The sequence below is a fragment of the Eretmochelys imbricata genome, chromosome 1 (genome assembly GCF_965152235.1).
Source record: "Eretmochelys imbricata isolate rEreImb1 chromosome 1, rEreImb1.hap1, whole genome shotgun sequence".
In the NCBI taxonomy this organism is placed as follows: domain Eukaryota; kingdom Metazoa; phylum Chordata; order Testudines; family Cheloniidae; genus Eretmochelys; species Eretmochelys imbricata.
Window position 1 is genome coordinate 314,374,401 of NC_135572.1, and position 22,327 is coordinate 314,396,727.

Here is a 22,327-nt window from a genome sequence, read left to right on the forward strand (position 1 = left end):
TTTTTAACCAATTTGTCTCTTTATTGAAGGAGAAAGGGCAGCTATGAAGTAGAAAGTCTTGACTAATGGGTTCCACTTCTGTTGGGAGTCTATTATTATTGTTGCAATCCATTTATTTAAATTGAAAATGTTCTCAATTCTTGATGGTTACCTATAATTGTTACATATTTTACAACAACAATGAATTATGATTTTTCTTTAGAAGATAAGAAACAAATTCATGCTGCAAGTTTTGGGTGTTTCAGACACCCTTGCATTTGGTTTGGACCAGCCATAAAGTGTTTGATCTAAATCCAAACTGTATTTGAGGGTTGCTCATATCCACTGTTTTGACTCAGGCCCATCTCAAGTTTGTAGTAATATCAAATTAATAGGTGTAAATAAGAACACCCTATTACTTAATGTCACGCTACAACACACATTAACACACAACATTCTGCACTCTTACATGACGAATGCCAGAACTGACTAATTAGTTCTTAAATATTTGCAAAACAACAAAAACTGTAACATCACCACCACAAAAAACAATTTAAAAAGTAAAATCAAGCCATTAAAGGACTTTTGAATTCACACAAAAATAATAACCATCAAATACGTATAAACACTTGAATTTGGTATTTTCACATTGGAAGTCTTATTGTACGGAATACCTTTCCCTGAATCTCTTGTTCTTGATGTCTGGCTGGGAGACTGTTGCATTTCTATTTCCATTTAGGGAAAGGCATGGAAAGGACAGATGAAACAATGAAATCAGAAAATAAAGTTGTAAAGCAGAAACATACATATATGAAGATGAAACAAAGAAATACACAACTACTGACTGTTATTAATCTATTGAGCAATTATGATAGTGCTGAAAACAAACAAGAAATGCTACTTGTATAGACTCTTAATACCGTGCCAATAAGTTTAATTTTCATCTTATTCTCCATAATCTGAAATACCCTCAATTCAATATTAAAACAAAAACATTTCTCTATCAGGATCTGTACTTTACTACTGGCAATCTCTAATCCCTGCCTCCCTGAACTCATGTGATTCTAGTCTGTCACAAACTATTTTATTATGTTTCTATAAGCACCCATTCCTTGTACTGCAGGTATGTTTATTTTCACCATATACATGGAATGCAGGGAAACCCCCCATCAGTGCAGTACAATAAAGTTTGCCTGCTGGAGGGCCTAAATTCCCTTCACAAATACCGTGCTCCAAAGCTGCTGATGTGTCTGTGCCAGCAAGCTAAATATGTGAGCTCCATAGTCCAGAGGATCCCATGCATAGGTCTCTGGCACTTTGGATCAGGGCACATTCTCTAGTTGTGACATGGTTTGAGACCAGTTCCCCATAGGCATGGTTAAGTATGTTTCTAATACTTGCTAATAAAGTTGTAGCTTTAAGGCAGCTCACCTTAAAATAGCGTCTCTTATTTGTGCACACCTGAAATAATAAAAAGACCTACCTATTGTCCTAAATCTGGGCCTGGAGGGGATCCTCTTTACATATATTGGTCCATGACCCATGTGAAAATGGTGACAGAATTCCTCCTACTCCAGACCCACAAGTGGGAAGAGTGAACAGTGTGTGGAGAGGTGTGGTGGGGACAGGGGCAGGACACACATTGACCTCCAATTTCACAGGAATTAGTCTGAAAAAAGTAATTCATACTGGAGCTATATTAGTTTTCTGAGAATGCTCCATGCTGTGGAAAAAACTCCAGAGGTAGCCATAAGCAGAAATCAGAATGAGGCAGCTATCCCAGAGCCAATGCAGGGGCTCTGCACTTCCACACAAAAGACCCTATGACTCTGCTACAACCCCAAGGTCTACGCAAACCTGAGGGGAAACCATGGACTGAACGTCTCATGAGTGGGGAGGTGCGGGCAGATGAAATTCAGAAGAAACACCACCAGGTTCCCTCACAGGCCTTTCTTCCCCATGCCTCTGCAGTGGGTTTTCCCACGGAAAGGGAAAACTGGCCAACGTTAGTTACTTCATCAATTACTGTAACTGCAGTTGCAGATATAGCAGGGGAACATGACCATGCTATTTGGCAAGCACTATAAACATGATGCCCTTTCAAAGTTATATTTTTTCTTTGACAGAGCAGTGAACTTTGAATTTAGAATCTGGTAATTATCTTGTGACTAATCTACTTGACAGTCTTTTAAAGACTTTTTAAAAGAGACTAAACAGTTAAATAAGGAAAAAATAAGGGACATTAATAGGGCCCTACCAAATACACAGCCCTTTTGGTCAATTTCAGTTATAGGATTTTAAAAATCATAAATTTCATGTTTTCTGATATTTAAATCTGAAATTTCACGATGATGTAACTGTGGGAGTGCTGACCCAACTCTGATGGCAGCAGCGCAGAAGTAAAGGGTGGCATGGTATGACCCTGCCACTCTTTACTTCTGTGCTGCTGCTTCAGAGCTGGATGCCTGGCCAGCAGCCACTCTCTGGCCTCCCAGCTCTGAAGGCAGTGCAAAAGGAAGGGTGGCAATACTGCATCCCCACTACAATAACATTGCAACCCACACCGCCCATGACCCTCTTTTGGGTTGGGACCCCCAATTTGAGAAACGTTGGTCTTCCCCATTAAATCTGTATAATAAAGACCAGATTTCACAGGGGAGACCAGATTTCACAGTTGTGATGCATTTTTCACAGCCGTGAATTTGGTACACATTAAGGATCCCAAAAATAAACAAAATAAATAATGTTTACTGGCTCTGAGATAAAGTAGTGCCTAATCAATCACAATTTGTAAAACATTAGCTTAATTTACATTACAAAATGATATTAAAAATTAGAAAAATTTGTCATGACCTGTATACGGTTTGTATTCTAATCAAATATTTTTCTGCCCAAATGGAGTTTTTACTGAATCTGGCAATGATGAATCAAAACAGTACATTTAAGAACTGTTTTGATAAAAATTTAAAACATTAAAACAGACGTGCTAAAATGCAAAAAGAATTTCAAGTTTTCTGAACATCTTTTCCAACAAGAAGGGCAAAAGGGTAGAAGAATGTAAGGAAATAAATAAATGTAAGGAAATAAAGTGGCATGCAAGGGCATTTTTTGGTCTTTGAACCTCATCAATTTTTTCTCTAATTCCTAATATGCTTTCTTCCCCCACAAAATCTTTTAATTAAACTACAGCCACTCTACTTTCCACATATTTTACAGAGTATAGCTCTTAAAGAGAAATATTAAAATCTTATTCCGTTTTATTTCTTTTAATTAAGGTCATCTGTCCAGGAAAATAAAAAGGAAGTTTTCTGATCCTACAACCACTTGTGCTGGCTTGCCAGTATAGTGCAGTTTCTGGACCTTAAAGAAGTTTAAAAATGTGTGAGCTGGTTGGGGAAAAATGTAATTTTTTTTAACCATTTTGTCCAATTTGTGTTTTGATTATCATTTTCCCTTACCTTACAAATGAGAATGACCATGATGTACAAAGTTAAGGCCCAAACTGTTTTAAGTGTTCACTAATTTGCGGTACTTCAGTTCTTAAATGCCCAACTTGAGATACGTATGGTTGATTTTCAGGTATATTGTATGCTCAGAGCTCTCCTTGTCTTAAGACTAATGACGTCCATGCAATAAAGCAGGCATTTAAAAAAGGTAGGTGTTGAAACACCACCTAGACACCTGACCAGACCCAGCTGGAAAGCAGGGTGTAGATAAGAAAGGATACAACAATGAGGCATCATTGGGATCCAGAAAAGAGACAGAACAACAGCTGATGAAGCAAACTCCTGTGGGGAGCTCCTCTGACAAACTTGGTCAAAAAAACCTACATGGCTGTTTTTAGAACAGTATTTAAAGTAGGTTTCAGAGTAACAGCCGTGTTAGTCTGTATTCGCAAAAAGAAAAGGAGTACTTGTGGCACCTTAGAGACTAACCAATTTATTTGAGCATAAGCTTTCGTGAGCTACAGCTCACTTCATCGGATGCATAGTGCCCTAAAATAACCTTGCGACATAGTGCATCCGATGAAGTGAGCTGTAGCTCACGAAAGCTTATGCTCAAATAAATTGGTTAGTCTCTAAGGTGCCACAAGTATTCCTTTTCTTTTATTTAAAGTAGGTAGAGGGTGGTGCTCAACAGCTAGTAAGGACCTAGCTCCTGATCCAACCTACAAAGGCCAAAAAAACCTTAAGAGAAAGGGGAGGTTTATCAGCCCTGAGATAAGGAATCCTGCAAAGTGTTTCTTTAAAGAAACTTTCTTTATTCATTACTAACAACTGTTTGCAAACAGAGAAAGGCAAAGAAAGAAGAAACAAGGAAGAGATAACCACAGCCCTTCACTACAATAAAGACTTGGTGCTTGAAACACAGCAGCCTCAGAATGGCTAATGAGTAGGGCCCTAACAAATTCATGGCCATGAAAAACGCATCACGGACCATGAAATCTGGTCTCCTCCCGTGAAATCTGGTCGTTTGTGTGCTTTTTCCCAATACTATACAGATTTCATGGGGGAAAACCAGTGTTTCTCAAATTGGGAGTCCAGATCCAAAAGGGAGTTGCAGGAGGGTCGCAAGGTTATTTTAGGGAGGTCGCAGTATTGCCACCCTTACTTCGGCACTGCCTTCAGAGCTGGGTGGCCAGAGAGTGGTGGCTGCTGACTGAGGCCCCAGCTCTGCAGGCAGCACCGCAGAATTAAGGGTGGCAATACCATACCATGCCATTCTTACCTCTGCACTGCTGCTGCAGGCAGCAACTCTACCTTCAGAGCTGGGATACCCGCCAGCAGCCACCGGTTTCCACCTGCCCAGCTCTGAAGGCAGCACTACCGCCAGTGCAGAAGCAAGGGAAGCAGTACTGCAACCCCAACTATAATAACCTTGCGACTCCTCCAAAACTCCTTTTTGGGTCAGGACCTCTACACTTACCACACCTTGAAATTTCAGATTGAAATAGCTGAAATTATGAAATTTATGATTTTTTAAATCCTATGACAGTGAAATTGACCAAAATGGACCGTGAGATTTCCCGCATATACAAGAATATGACAAACTGCTGATCTAATAGCATATTCTCCACTAAGGACAAATGGTGAAATTACCTCCTTTCATTTTCATTGAAAAGACTTCAAAAGCCAAATTCCAATCTCTTATAGAAAGCATGTTAGATCCCAATTCCTGATTATTCTGGCTTTGCAACAGTGTGAATGATCCTGAGTAAAAAGAACAGGATCCATGCCTGTTTTCCAGTCACAATTGCCAGAGCTGCTCAGGAGCCCAAGAACTCAAATAAACTTCACATCTCCAGACAACCCTTCTGCGTCTGCACAGGTCAGTGCCATCACACACCTGCACTAACCACTTCAGAGATGCAACATTAGGAGAGAAGTGGTCCAGGGAGATTATTTAAGTGCTATCACAACCAAAGAAGAAAAAAGAACCTTTGAGACCTGGGCTCAGTAAATTGGGGGGATGGTATATTCTTCCCTGAGCCTTTTTCTCTCAGCTGTAATGTTTTTATTCAGGTATGTACAGTTCGATAAGTCTTTACTCATGTTCTGTTTATCTGTAACAGCAATACCAGGTGGTTCCACAGATGACAATAATTGCCCAGGAGATGGAGGTGTTATTTGGCCCAATTGTTCACCCTTTCCTCCCAGCCAGTAGCTCCATTTTCGAACTATAAGATGGTACTGTTCTTTGAGCCACACAAACTCCATGTGTGACTGTCAGCCATGAGACCTGTCACTACAGGATCAGCAGGCATGTGCACTGCTTTTTGCCATCAAACCCTCAAGGTCAGGAGCCACGTCACAGTCTTTTGGGAGGGAGCTACAATTTGATTTGTGTGTGGGTGGTGTGTGGAGCCCGTAAACACAAGATTTAATTCTTCAAGATACCAGCACACATAGTACTCCACATATAGAATCAGGCAGGATCAAGGAGTTCAGCTCTATGCCACTGAGCAGGCCTGGAACAAGATTTGGCCCTAAATTTGGTTTAGTCTTTTGGGAAGGAAAAAGGAGAGCAAGGGTGACCCTGTTGTGGTTTGCTTTACTCACACACTTCCTCAAAATTTTCAAAAATTGTGTGATTTGCTGCATTTGAATGATATCAGCTCTGTCCACTCACCACATTATTACATTTACAGATTATGTATTAATATAATTAACAATATGAAATCTTAATTTAAAATAATAAACCTGAGTGATTTATATTGCTTGTACTTTACATGGAAAAGGGGGATTTCAAGGTGGGAAAATAAGTTTTGTTTATGGAATCTATTTCTAGTGCGTGAGAGGCTTGTAGTTGTAGATTAGATTTTGTAAATTCCTTAATAAATTCTTTTGCCATATAAAGATATTTAATATAATTTCCTGATCATGTAACTATTCATAATTTGTGTTTCTACTCAGTGCATTACTTGACTAAATTAAACATTAGTTTACAAAATGATATGTAAGAATCAAAAACAAAGCAAAGCTCTATCCAACAATGTACCTAATTATTTTAAAGGACATAAGTATACACAGAAAATGTATTTTTGCTGTTTATGAGTTTGTTTACACAAAGCCATAATACTTTGTAATATCATAAAAACCTCACAACAGCTTAGTTATGACAGAAACAGAAAACTGTGACTGAAGGTGACAAATAAAAGTTAACCTACTCTTTCTATTTTAAACATCCTACTTAAGGTTGCACATATTTACGCACACACAAATTCAGTGGAAGCCAAATATAGAGCCATGTGTTCTTATACTGACTTATTTATCACTTCCTTACTACAGAAAGAAGAAATCGCTTGACTTAAAGTATGGATTAATCTGCAGTTTCCTGTAAGCGGATTCACCACATCAGAAGTGAATAGGCAGCAGGAAAAATTACTTGCCTGAACAAATATAATATTTCAGTTCACATTTTTTTTTAAACAGCAGTATTTTTTGGTATATATCCTAGTGAGATCTGGTGGGGAGGAGGCTGGAATCCTTTGGCAGACAGATCACAACCAGCCACAGGAGAGGCAACAAGAATCTGCTGAGATCCATAGCCAACTAACGAGAGAAGTACAAAACTTCCTAGGTTGGTCACTCTCTTTCCTTCGCTGGATGATTAAAAACAGTTTTAACAAGGCATGTGTGAGTAAAATAGTTATTGACTCTTCATTTAATTGAATTTTTTTAACAATCCTACCTTCTTTATCTGTAGCAGGTGCACCCAAAGCAAAACCAACATCTCCAACCCTGTCTGGACTGCTAAACACCGACATGCCTTTTGTATTGTTTGGAGAAGGTTTTTCTACATTTTTCCAGTTGGCATACTCAGAAAGTTGTTTACTAAGACTACCCATAGAAAGAAAGAAAGAAAACACATTAGGGAAATAGTAATGTGACATTTAAATATATCATATTTACTATAACAAAAACATCTATTAATTATTCATGGTGAGGTTTAAAAGGATAAAGAAAAGGAGTACTTCTGGCACCTTAGAGACTAACCAATTTATTTGAGCTTAAGCTTTCGTGAGCTACAGCTCACTTCATTGGATGCATACTGTAGAAAGTATAGAAGATCTTTTATACACACAAAGCATGAAAAAATGGGTGTTTACCACTACAAAAGGTTTTCTCTCCCCCCACCCCACTCTCCTGCTGGTAATAGCTTATCTAAAGTGATCACTCTCCTTACAATGTGTATGATAATCAAGGTGGGCCATTTCCAGCACAAATCTAGGGTTTAACAAGAACGTCTGAGGAGGGCAGGGAGGCGTAGGAAAAAAACAAGGGGAAATAGGTTACCTTACATAATGACTTAGGCTTGAATAGAGACTGGGAGTGGCTAAGTTAATTGTATCCAATTTGCAAAAGAATTCCAATTTAACAGTTTCTCGCTGAAGTCTGGTTTTGAAGTTTTTTTGTTGTAATATTGCAACTTTCAGGTCTGTAATTGCGTGACCAGAGAGATTGAAGTGTTCTCCGACTGGTTTATGAATGTTATAATTCTTGACATCTGATTTGTGTCCATTTATTCTTTTACGTAGAGACTGTCCAGTTTGACCAATGTACATGGCAGAGGGGCATTGCTGGCACATGATGGCATATATCACATTGGTGGATGTGCAGGTGAACGAGCCTCTGATAGTGTGGCTGATGTTATTAGGCCCTGTGATGGTGTCCCCTGAATAGATATGTGGGCACAGTTGGCAACGGGCTTTGTTGCAAGGATAGGTTCCTGGGTTAGTGGTTCTGTTGTGTGGCATATGGTTGCTGGTGAGTATTCGCTTCAGGTTGGGGGGCTGTCTGTAGGCAAGGACTGGCCTGTCTCCCAAGATTTGTGAGCGTGTTGGGTCATCCTTCAGGATAGGTTGTAGATCCTTAATAATGCGTTGGAGGAGTTTTAGTTGGGGGCTGAAGGTGACGGCTAGTGGCGTTCTGTTATTTTCTTTGTTAGGTCTGTCCGGCCTAACAAAGAAAATAACAGAACGCCACTAGCCGTCACCTTCAGCCCCCAACTAAAACTCCTCCAACGCATTATTAAGGATCTACAACCTATCCTGAAGGATGACCCAACACGCTCACAAATCTTGGGAGACAGGCCAGTCCTTGCCTACAGACAGCCCCCCAAACCTGAAGCGAATACTCACCAGCAACCACATACCACACAACAGAACCACTAACCCAGGAGCCTATCCTTGCAACAAAGCCTGTTGCCAACTGTGCCCACATATCTATTCAGGGGACACCATCACAGGGCCTAATCACATCAGCCACACTATCAGAGGCTCATTCACCTGCACATCCACCAATGTGATATGTGCCAGCAATGCCCCTCTGCCATGTACATTGGTCAGACTGGACAGTCTCTACGTAAAAGAATAAATGGACACAAATCAGATGTCAAGAATTATAACATTCATAAACCAGTCGGAGAACACTTCAATCTCTCTGGTCACGCGATTACAGACATGAAAGTTGCGATATTACAACAAAAAAACTTCAAAACCAGACTCCAGCAAGAGACGGTTGAATTGGAATTCATTTGCAAATTGGATACAATTAACTTAGGCTTCAACAGAGACTGGGAGTGGCTAAGTCATTATGCAAGGTAACCTATTTCCCCTTGTTTTTTCCTACAAAACCCCCCCCACCCCAGACGTTCTTGTTAAACCCTGGATTTCTGCTGGAAATGGCCCACCTTGATTATCATACACATTGTAAGGAGAGTGATCACTTTAGATAAGCTAGTACCAGAAGAAGAGTGGGGTGGGGGGAGAGAAAACCTTTTGTAGTGGTAAACACCCATTTTTTCATGCTTTGTGTGTACAAAAGATCTTCTATACTTTCCACAGTATGCATCCGATTAAGTGAGCTGTAGCTCATGAAAGCTTATGCTCAAATAAATTGGTTAGTCTCTAAGGTGCCACAAGTACGCTTTTTCTTTTTGCGAATACAGACTAACACAGCTGTTACTCTAAAACCTTTAAAAGGATAATGTACAATATTTCACTGTATTAGAGGCTATTGTTAAATTTTTAATTGTAAACTGTACCATTTTAAATATATATTTTAATAATCTAGATACCTAACCTGCAATCTGATCTGCATTGGCAGACCGTTAAACATGCATGGGGTTACACTGATGTCAATGCAGCTCCTCAAATACAGATCAAATTGCAGGATAATAATCTTGGTGTGATGGGATTTTCTTGGTGTGAGTTAAGAGAGAATGTGGATAAAAATTTTCCAGAGAGTATGTAATTGATTTTTATTGGGATTTAGGCACTTTTGAAACCTTTAGGGAATTAAAGCATAAAGACTTTCTAATGTTTAAAAAAAAAAAAAGGTCAAACAAACCTAAACTATTTATTTAGAAAGTATTAACAGGTTTGCAAGTCTTTTCCATGTAAATATCAGAAACAATACAATAATCATTACAACAGTGAGCTTTTGTTTAAAGATATATTATACAGGAATGTAGTTATCAGATATCTCTATTTAACATGGTGTTACCATATTACAGAGTATCATTACAACACCTATGACATGCTGTTCCTAATGACTATTAAATTGAGTGAAATCTCTGATGACACATATTTAACAGACCAGGCATGTCTACCAAATCTTAATATTTGAAAAAAATTACAGGTGAGGTGGGGGTGTTATGCAGCTGAATAAATGTACTTGAATAAAAAGGTATACAAATATCTAAGTATCTATTTGTTCTCTATTTTGCTGGGTACATAATTAGTGTTAATTTTTCATAACAACCACCTCTCATATTTTTTGAACCATTCCTCTGTGGTTGGACTATTTTTGTTTTTTCCAAGGAGAGGCTATCAGTAGCCAAGCAGCTACTAGCAGATGAGAGATTTAATTGTTCATTTCCTTCAGTGTGATCATTTCCGCAAGAATCTCCAGGAGGACTACCAAAGTATAATTTGGTAATAAATATCCAACAATATGTGATATTTGCTTACAGATTGCGTTCCTATACTCTCTAATGACTGGACATGTCCACAATATATACATAAAATCTCCTCTTTCACCATAATTTATCCAACTTTATCCCAATCTCTCTATATTTTTTATCTGACTGGTGTGAGATAACACTGAAACAGTAATTCAAAGGAAATTTCTTTCATTGTGCTTCAGACTGAGGATGCTGATCCTCTTTTGCAGATCAAACCCCATTCCTCTGGGGTAATTTGCCTACCCCAGTCCTTTTTCTAGTGTGTTATATATATACATTTTTTTTCCTTTTTTTTTTTAAAAGGAAAGCTGTCTGCAAAGATATAAATTAGGGCTGTCAATGAATCGCAGTTAACTCACGCAATTAACTGAAAAAATAAATCGTGATTTAAAAAATTAATCGTGATTAATCACAGTTTTAATTGCATTGTTAAACAATAGAATACCAACTGAAAATTTATTAAATTTTTGGATGTTTTTCTACATTTTCAAATATATTGACTTCAATTACAACACAGAATACAAAGCGTACACTACTCATTTTATATTATTTTTGTTTACAAATATTTGCACTGTAAAAATGATAAACAAAAGAAACCATATTTTTCAATTCACCTCATACAAGTACCACAGTGCAATTTCTTTATCATGAAAGTGCAACTTACAAATGAAGGGGTTTTTTGGTTACATAACTGCACTCAAAAACAAAACAATGTAAAACTTTAGAAATCCACTAAGTCCTACAAATCCACTGAGTCCTACTTCTCATTCAGCCAATCGCTAAGACAAACAAGTTTGATTACATTTACAGGAGATAATGCTGCCCACTTCTTATTTACATTTTCACGAGAAAGTGAGAATAGGCATCCTCATGGGACTTTTGTAGCTGGCATTACAAGGTATTTACATGCCAGGTATGTGAAACGTTCATAGGCCCCTCCATGCTTCTGTCACCATTCCAGAGGACATACTTCCATGCTGATGATGGTCATTAAAAAAATAATGCATTAATTAAATTTGTGACTGAACTCTTTGGGGGAGAATTGTATGTCTCCAGCTCTATTTTACCCGAATTCTGCCATATATTTCATGTTACAGTAGTTTCAGATGATGACTCAGCACATATTCATTTTAAGAACACTTTCGCTGCAGATTTGACAAAACGCAAAGAAGGTACCAATGTGAGATTTCTAAATATAGATACAGCACTCAACCCCAGGTTTAAGAATCTGAAGTGTCTTTCGATATCTGAGAGGGACGAGGTGTGGAGTATGCTTTCAGAAGTCTTAGAAGAGCAACACTCCGATGCGGAAACTATAGAACCCGAACCACTAAAAAAGAAAATCAACCTGCTGCTGGTGGCATCTGACTCAGATGATGAAAATGAACATGCATCAGTCTGCACTGCTTTTGATTGTTATCGAGCAGAACCTGTCATCAGCATGGACCCATGTCCTCTGGAATTGTGATTAAAGCATGAAGGTACATATGAATCTTTAGCCCATCTGGCATGTAAACATCTTGTGACACCAGCTACAACAGGGCCATGAGAACACCTGTTCTCAGTTTCAGGTGACACTGTGAACAAGAAGCAGGCAGCATTATCTCCTGCAAATGTAAACAAACTTGTTTGTCTGAGCGATTGGCTGAACAAGAAATAGGACTGAGTGGACTTTGTGACAGTTTGCCCCCCCTTCCCCCCCGCATGCCACCAGATGTGTTGGGATGCCACTGAGTCAGCCTATTCTGCCAGCCTGGGTCCCCTTTATCTGGTCTTGCTGGGCTAGGCTCACAAACCTCTTCCAGCCAAGCACACAGGGAGGGCCACACCCAGCTGCACAGAGAGACAGAGATCTGCTCTAGAAAGATTCAGCCTTAGGGACTTGCCCCAGCACTCTGGTGCCCACTCCCTTAATGGGGTACAAACCCAAAGGTTTTACGAAATTCGCCCTCTCCCTCAATGTGGAGGGAGATATGCACAACTGCTTCCCCCCACCCCGTTAGAAATTACATAAACTGGGTTATATTATAAACAAGAAATAAGTTTATTAACTACAATCGGTGAATTTTAAGTGGTAAAGCGATAGCAAACAGAACAAAGCAGATTACCAAGCAAATAAAACAAAGCACACAAACTAAGCTTGATGCATTAAAGAAACTGGTTACAAATACTAATTCCTCACCCTAGATATTGTCTTAGGTAGATTCCTTCACAGGCCATGTATCTTTCCAGCCTGGGTCAAGCAGTTCTATACATACACACACACACACACACACACACACACACACACACACACACCCCCCTCATTCCAGTCCTTTTGTTTCCAGCCATTTTCAAGTATCTCTTTGGGCAGGGAGGCAGAGGAGAAATGAACTGAAGACCTTGATTGTTTTCCTCCCCCACCTTATATAGGATTTCCATAAGGCAGGAATCCTTTGATTTCTCCACCTCCCAGTGGAAACGTTCAGCAGTCCAAGATGGAGTTTAGTATCAGGTGACCAGGTCACCTGACTCTGTAGTGTCACAGCGTCCATGAGTCAGTGGCAGTACGGAGCGTCCACAGGAAGACCAAGCCTTTTCACAGTCCACTGTCCACGCTGACGGGCCATCAGCCCTGTCTGGCTTTTCCATTGCTATACCTGAAGTGTTAGCAGTGGGTGTCACCCAAAGTAGCATAGTTGATATACAGATACATAGTCAATATTCCTAACTTCATATACAGAAATGATACAGGGATACAAATTGGATAAACACATTCACTAAATTATAACCTTTCCAATGATACCTTACAAGACCCATCTAGCATAAAGTACATCTCAGTTATATCATATTCATAACATAAGCATATTTTGATAAGAATATGGAGTGCAACGTCACAGCATTGTTGGCTCTGAAGTTTTACATTGTTTTATTTTTTAATGCAGGGTTTTTTTTGGTACATAATTCTACATTTGTAAGTTCAAGTTTTATTATAAAGAGATTGCACTCAGTACTTGTATTAGGTGAACTGAAAAATACTATTTGTTTTGGTTTACAGTGCAAATATTTGTAATAAAAAATATAAAGTGAGCACTTTACACTTTGTATTCTGCGTTATAATTGACCACAGGATGACGATGAGCTGCCAATGTGATATGGCCATGAAAAAAGCTAATGTGGTCTTGGGATGCACCAGGCGAGGAATTTCCAGTAGAGATAAGGAGGTGTTAGTACCATTATACAAGGCACTGGTGAGACATCATCTGGAATACTGTGTGCAGTTCTGGTCTCCCATGTTTAAGAAGGATGAATTCAAACTGGAACAGGTACAGAGAAGGGCTACTAGGATGATCCGAGGAATGGAAAACCTGTCTTATGAAAGGAGACTTAAGGCGCTTGGCTTGTTTAGCCTAACCAAAAGAAGGCTGAGGGGAGATATGATTGCTCTCTATAAATATATCAGAGGGATAAATACCGGAGAGGGAGAGGAATTATTTAAGCTCAGTACCAATGTGGACACAAGAACAAATGGATATAAACTGGCCATTGGGAAGTTTAGACTTGAAATTAGACGAAGGTTTCTAACCATCAGAGGAGTGAAGTTCTGGAACAGCCTTCCAAGGGAAGCAGTGGGGGCAAAAGACCTATCTGGCTTCAAGATTAAACTCGTTAAGTTTATGGAGAAGATGGTATGATGGGATAACATGATTTTGCCAATTAATTGATCTTTAACTATTCATGGTAAATAGGCCCAATGGTCTGTGATGGGATGTTAGATGGGATGGGATCTGAGTTACTACAGAGAATTTTTTCCTGGGTATCTGGCTGGTGAATCTTGCCCACATGCTCAGGGTTCAGCTGATCGCCATATTTGGGATCGGGAAGGAATTTTCCTCCAGGGCAGATTGGAAGAGGGCCTCGGGGTTTTTCGTCTTCCTCTATAGCAAGGGGCACGGGTCACTTGCTGGAGGATTCTCTGCACCTTGAAGTCTTTAAACCATGATTTGAGGACTTCAATAGCTCAGACATAGGTGAGAGGTTTATTGCAGGAGTGGGTGGGTGAGATTTGGTGCCCTGCATTGTGCAGGAGGTCAGACTAGATGATCACAATGGTCCTTTCTGACCTTAATATCTATGAATCTATTAATCTGAAAATGTAGAAAACATCCAAAAATATTTAAATAAATGGTATTTTATTATTGTTTAATCGTGCGCTTAACTTTTTTATCGCTTGACAGCCCTAATATAAATTAGTTATAATTTTTTGTTTTTTAATTGACCAGATTCCACTATCCTTGGCAAAATGTTCGTTTTGAATGGGTTTTTCTTCCCAAAAAAAGAAATTGCATGCTCTCACCAGCACTCCAGATCTTTTTCATTTGCTAAAGTAGTGGTTTGACATTTAAATCTTGGAGCTCTTCTAGGCTGTTTGAGATCTAAATTTCCAGGTATCTTATATAACTTGTTGCTCATGCGTATCAAAATGTTTTCTAAAGGAATGACTTTTCAGAATTTGGCAAATTTTTAGCTAGCATTTCAGATTTGGCATAATTTACTTTAAATCCAGATGCTTTTGCAAAGTCATGGATTTCTTTAGAAACTAATTTTAGGGAACTATTTGGTTTAGATAAATAAAATAATATTACATCATCTGCATACGAAGCTATTTTCTGATGTGTTCCTGCAAGTTTAATTCTTAGGATAGATTTATTTATCCTTATTCTCTGTGCAAAAGGATCGATAGCCAGTACAAAAGTAAAGGAAAAAACAGAAATCCCTGATTAGTCCTTCTGTTCATCTGAAATGAGATTTAACCCCATTTTGTTGACATTTTTTAACAGATGTATGATCAGGAGGCTTAAAATGTAGTAATAATTTAGTCTCTGATATCTACACAGCAGGGATTTGTAAACCTGTTAAAACATCAACGAATCTTTTTACTTCATTTAAAAAAAACCTTACGTATTATCTTCTCAATGCCCTGAGGAATTCCTAACTCTGAAATGGCAAGAAACCCTACAAAACACTGGGAACTGATGTCAGTACCGGCAGTAAATTCTACCTGGAGCAGCCAGATACCCCAGGGATCTTAGGAAGCCTGCAAGAGCCTCTGATAGGGGTAGATGATTAAAACTTTATGGACATATTTATTCTTTTCTAGGAAAATAGGAATTTCCATACTAGATCAGACCAGTGTTTCAGTTCCCTGTCTCGGACAGTGGCCAGTTCTTGCAGACAACCATGGAATTGCCATTCTTAAGGAAATTTTCTTCCTAATACTCATCAGCTACTGGTTGGCTTATGTCCTGAAACGTAACAATACAATCTTTTCAAATATTTATCTTTTCTAATCTATGTGTGTTCTCATTCACGTCTAATCTTTTTTAATCTTACTAAGCTCTTGGCCTCAATGATCTACTGTAGCAATGAGTTCTACAGGTTAATTATGTAAGTTGTTGAGGTTGAGAAGGAGAACTGACAGATGAAATCCAGATATAATGCTGAATGATTTAACTGCTCATTTCCTTGCTTTTTAGGTTTTGTATTGCACAATATGCAGTCTAGCAACTTAAATGCCAATTTAACAAAAAAAATTTTGTGGGGGAACCTCTGAAAAATTTTAAATAGATACATATCAATACCGTATGTTCGATCAACATGGAACTTTCAACTGTCTTTTGACAAGTTATCATGCCAAATTTGAAGACTAAACTCAATCTCTAAGGTGTGAAATAGAGGAATTCTTTTTCAAACTTGAAATTAAAATTTCAATACATCGTTGGACTATGGAGTTGCTACCAAGGACTCCATTATCAAATCTGTAGTTCTGACTTTACAGTTTTGAAAGAGGTGTAAACACTTACCCAGAGTATCCACCAATAAGAGCATAGTCCTCAGATGTCCATCCATTTATATCTTTATGGGAAACGTCAGCACCATACTGAAGGAGAACTTTTATTAAACTAAGCTCTCCTCCAGAGGCAGCAATCATGAGAGGTGTTCTAAAACAACCACAAGATGACATTTAATATATCAATTCATATGATCTTTCATCTTCATTTTTTTAATCCCTAATTGTTCTCAAAACATAACTAATCTCTTTCTTCCTAGCGCAAGTTAAACAAAATCCAAACAAGACACCCAAAAAATTCAGACTCAAGTGTAAACAGAAGAGAAAATAAACTACTGCACTCAGTCTTCTAACAAGTTAGTATAACACTAACAATACAGAAGGTATGTTTGAATTAGGGAATTTTTCAAAAAATTCTCACCTGTACTAACACTAATTCAACTCACTAGTAGGCCTCCCACCAGTCTGGTATTACCAGTGGGAATTCTTTCCTAAAAGTCTCTTTATAGAAAAAGAATGGCTGCAGAAGTCAGTGGAAGAGGACTTATTAGATGATGAACCCAAGATAAGAACGGTAGTTCAGTTTCCAGAAGTCACTATGAAAGGAGTTTGCATACTTAGCTGTTTAATTAACAACATTTATAGCGCTCTCCCATACCCGTAATCAAGCAGATTGTAAGAATATTAAGGGGACGTGTTATAGCCAAAGCATTTTTGAATGTGCAGTGAAACAGATATAGGAACTGAAATTTCACCAAGGAAAAATCTTTCTTCACTCATACTCAATATGGCTTCCAAGTAGACTACTTTCTGACAAGGAACCAAGACGCACTTCTTTTTAATCACATAGACATACACTTCTTACATGGCATGTATTCTGCAAACTGCAGACTCTTTCTGTATTTATTACTGCACAGGCACAAATAAAAAGGCAGCCAACCCACAGAAATATAATTTCTCAGAGAGGATTTACTCTCTTTTGCACTTGAAGTGAGATATAGTCAATCACAAGTCTGATGTTAGGGAGACCTGCCAGCAGCAAAATATACATGATTTTGCACTAGCAAATTAAATCCATATTGGGAAGATGATCACCTGTGAGCTGTACGTGCTAGGATCTTTCCTTCTACTAAGTCTTCATTAGGATACCACGACATGTATCAAGGGCACACAACAGAAAGCTGTTAAAGAACGGAAGTTGCTGCAAGAATGAAATCCTGCTCTCCTAGGCCTTACTATGCAGTAAAATAACTCCTAACCATCCAGAATTGGGGTTTCTTCCACTTGCTTGAAAAAGGAAGCATCTAAGATAAGTGTCAATTAATCCCCTGATCAGAATTTGGTATAATCTGAATTCCTTATTCATGCAATCACCTTCTGCTAAAAATAAACCTTGCTGGGCTAATTCATACAAAATTGGAGGATTAAACATTTTAAAATGTATTTGTAATGGTTATTCATGACCATGGTTATTCTCAAAAGTAGACATCTAGCAAGAATAGTCCAGATTTTGCTTAGATGGCATAGGTTTTCTTACAACACAGCACTTCCCTCATGCAGATTGCAGGCTTTAACGTACCTTTTTACACACATCTTTCTTTGATCTGTACTTTGTGAAGATCAGCCACACCAGAGGACCTGCCTCTGTATTACTTTTGTAGCATCCACCATTTGGGGCTACTGCTTATTTCGTAGATCAGTCAATAATAGTTTGACCTATACTTTACCTTTTAGACTTGTCTCTAGCATGTACATCAGCTCCTTTTCTAAGAAGAAACTCTACCATCTCTTGGTGATTTTCAGTTATAGCAATAGTAAGCGGTGTATACCCCTCCTATGGAATAAAGATAAATTATTTTTCCCGTAGATATATTATGCACATGCACACACTCCTACTTTCTATTTAAAATAAAAGTTAGATTTAATATGATTAATAACTAAAAAGAGACAATGTGGGTGAGGTAAAATCTTTTCTTTGTGAAAGAAACAAGCTTTTGAGCTACAAAGAGCTCTTTGGTTGGTGAAACAGACAACCTTCAGAAGAGATCTGTGTAGCTCAAAAGCCTGTCTCTTTCACCAACAGAAGTTGAGCCAATAGAAGATATTATCTCCCCACCTTGTCTCTAATATCCTGGGATCAACACAGCTAAAACACCACTACTAATAACTGAAGGATTTTTTTAAAAAATAGAATGTTGCAATCATAAAATCTGCTAACACAACACTGTACACTGAAATAAAACAATATTTATCTATACAACACACATAGCACAGGCCAGAGTGGCACAAGATTCCCATACTGATCCACTGAAGTTCCTCATCCTTGATAGTAGGGTAAAGCTAGTAGGCAGGTTCACTTTCCAGGCTGATCTAATTCATATATGTGGTGAGACTGCCAACAAAATAATAGTGGCAGGTTTTATGATATGTATACTTTCCACTTAAAGCTTGACAGAGACCAAAAATTAAAATTTCACATACACCACTGCACAGTAGTAACGTAACACATTTGATAGCTAAAATCTTATTCACAGTAGTGAAAAAAGTCTATTTTAAAATGTTGAATTCTGAGGAACTTTACACAACACAGAAGCTACAAATCCTAAATTTCTATACTACTTTAGAATGTACTGACATCAGAATAGCAAGACACTAATCTTTACATAACTTGATTCTTGAGACAAGCATCCCTGTCCCAGCTCCAATCACCTATCGCTAACTTTGACCAAGTACGATATGATAGAATCATTGGTTTGCAAGTTGCTGCATATAACCTCATGCTCAGACATTTTATTTTATTTTTTATGCCAAATTCAGTTTACAGTATCTTGCTGAAGCTTGTATTTTCCTCAATGACACCACAGACAGAGAAACTGAGGAAAGATTCAGTTCTTATTTTGCAATTTCAAGATTTAATAGGTGCCCTCTTTTATTCAGAAGAGTAGTCAGCTTGTTTCCTTATTTACACTGCTATTACAGAGCTATAACTCCATCAATTTCAATGGATTTACTCCAGATTTACAACAGTTTAAATTAGAGCAGACAGTTAGTCCAATGAACTCTAAACATGAACCATCTGAAAGATGTATATATTCATCTTGTTTCTTTTCACTGGATATTAATAAAAACTCTAAAAATATTAAAAACACCTTTATTATATTATGATAGTACCCAAATGCCCCAACACTGGATGTTTTATAAACACAATGGTAGACATAGTCCATGCTTCTGAAAATTACAACCTAGGATAAAACAAGATACAGCCAGTAATGAACAAGGGGGGGTTGGGGGGGGAGGGAATAACTATTACTGTATAGCAGTATAAAAATTAACAAGGCCCCAGTTTGATAGTTTCATGTAATTTAACTTTTTTTGTTTTTGGATTTTATTTAAAAGCAAATGATCATTTAAATTTTTTTCTACCAAATCATAACACCTGGCGCTCACTTAACATTTCCCACTTCTATCCCCATAAAAGTGACCTGGACTTGCTTATTATGTTTATACTATTTGTTGGTCTAGCTAGAACATGGAAAAATGATCTGCAACTGCCTCTATACCAAACATACTTGTTTCCTTTCATGAAAAGGAACTAACAAACTATCCCCACAACTCCTTTAGACAATGTACATAAAGCCCTATTTCCTCTGGAATGCCTTCGGCACTGAGGCTTAAGAGCTCTCCCATCCCCTCTACTACTGTTCAGGGCTAGGGATGGGTCCTGGCAGCTATAACATACCAGCAGAGGAAAAGGTCCTTTGATTAATATGCAGCACATACTTTGATAACTCTGCAATTCAGAATGGCAAAAAGGGCTACTGACGACAGTCCATAAATTACACCCTCTCCACTATTCCTCCCCTCTCCACTGTAACATCACCCTCACCAGACAGTCAGTCTCCCAACCTCATAAAGCAGATTACAGTCTGGAACTGCTGATATCATCAAAGTTCCTGAGGTTGTAAAGACAGCACCTTTTAGCTGCTAAAAGGGAAGGGGGCCTGCTGGGGCCATGTGCCCCCAAGGATATGGCTCTGTGGAAGGACCACAAAAGCAGAGGTCTCAGTTGTTAGGCCACGTGTATACTGCAAACTTTCAGCAGCACAGCTACATCAGTTAGTGCTGTGATCCCAGACTGAAGTAACTTTGCAGGCAAAAGCTTCAAGTGTAGACACAGTTATACCAGCAGAACTGTGCTTTTGCCAGTACAGCTTATTTTGCTCGAGGACGGAAAAGAAGCACAACTTTGCTGGTATAATGTGTGTCCACACTAGCAGCCCTTTGCCAATATAGTGTACCAGCAAAGCTTTCCTAGCATGGTGTTGTTACTTTACCCTGTTCCCTGGTGCTGGGGGGCAGGAGAGCTGGGAAGTCATGCATGCTAGAAAGAGAGAGACACTCTGTCCCTCTTGCTTGCTTTGCAGCACTCTTGGTGCGGAGAGGCAGGGCTTTGAGGTGTTTCTAAAGAGGCAGGTATGGGGCAGTCTCTGTTCCTTCAGGCAGAGCAGAATGTAGCAGCCTGTCTGCTCAGTGAATTGTTCCCATTGTTCTTAGTGAATTCCCCCAAGGAATATAAAACAGGTATAAAAATTTTAAGGCTCCTTCACATTGCCAGAGTGGTATAAAGGAGCGTTATTGTAAAGGACAGTATGGCCTTATAAATGCTTATGGTGCTTTTGTGATTAGAACTAGTATAAATTTTTGGACTGAAAAACTGATGAACTGTTTGCTACTGACCTTTTTGGTGGTGGTCAGTAGCCAGTATAAATTGTGAGTTTGAGTCCCCAGCCCTCACTTTCTCTTCAGTTGCCTATGATTTAACACTGAGCATATGGCTGCATATATTTGTTGACTAATAACATGAAGGGTGAATATTAGCTACATTACTAATACACAGAGGGGGGTTGGTGACTTCCTCAAGTGCTCCCCACTCCCATTCTCCATCCATTGTATTGTAGTTTAAATAAATTGCCAAAATAATTGATGAAAAATATGCAGAATTTTAAAACATTGTGCACAGAATTTTTAATTATTTGGTGCAGAATTCCTCCAGGAGCAAAAGGCATACTACTAGATGGAGATGGTAAAATTGTTAATAATGAGGCAGAAAGTGTTCAATAAATATTTCTGTTCTATATTTGAAAAGAAGCAGGATGATGTATTTGTATCACATGAGGCTGATAAAATTGCTTTCCAGTCCATCAGCAGGCACTAACAACTTGCACCCAAGAGTCCTGAAAGAGTTGACTCAGGAGATCTATGTCCCAGGGAAATTCCAGAAGACTGGAAGAGTACTAATGCTGTGCCAATATTCAGACAGTGCAAGCGGTATGACCTGGGTAACTATAAGCCAGTAAGCCTGACATCAATCCCAGGACATCAATACCAAAAAAAAAAAATAAAATAAAAATGGAAATGCTTATATGGGATTCAGTTGCTAAGGAATTAAAGAACAGGAATATAATTAATTCCAATCAACATGCTTTATGGAAAATAAGTCTTGTCAAATTTCATTCTACGATGACATTATAAATGTGACTGATCAAGACAAAGGGTTTGCAGCCACAGTTCAGTCTCCTTTGGCTGAAGATGCACATCCACAGTTCGTCTTTTAGAGTCATAGTTTAGGAATACTCCTGGATTCCTCGCTGATGCTAAGCTCTCACATAGCAGCAGCTTTGAGTAATGCTTTCTGAGCTCTCCACATGGCTAGGAGACTCCATCCCATCCTAGCAGACAATGTTTTGGCCTCAGTTATCCATACCTTTGTCACTCCTCAGCTGGACTATAGCAACATGATATACTGGGGCACGAAGACTTCAGCATTTTGAAAATTCCATCTAGTACAGAATGCTGGAGTGCACCTCCTCGGCAACAAAGGCTATCATGAAGACATCACAGCTCTCTTCCACTCTTTACGCTGGCTTCCCATAGAATTTCAAATCAAGTTTAAGGTGTCAACCTTATTTTCAGGGAGCTCAGTGGCCTAGACCCAGGATATCTAAAACATTTCCATCATTCCAAAACAAAGACATTGGTCAATAACTCTGA

At 38.6% G+C, this 22,327-nt stretch overlaps 1 protein-coding gene across 1 annotated transcript in view; it reads right to left on the reverse strand.

Moving 5' to 3' along the window:
- The window catches only part of ANKRD26 (ankyrin repeat domain 26), a 195,138-nt gene that overhangs the window by 158,130 nt on the left and 14,681 nt on the right, over nt 1-22,327 (reverse strand). The window contains exons 4-7 of the mRNA XM_077834346.1: nt 18,004-18,110; nt 16,290-16,427; nt 7,171-7,319; nt 654-704 (exon numbers count right to left, since the gene is read on the reverse strand). Of these exons, the coding sequence (XP_077690472.1) occupies nt 654-704; nt 7,171-7,319; nt 16,290-16,427; nt 18,004-18,110 (445 nt within the window). The remainder of the gene's footprint in view (nt 1-653; nt 705-7,170; nt 7,320-16,289; nt 16,428-18,003; nt 18,111-22,327) is intronic.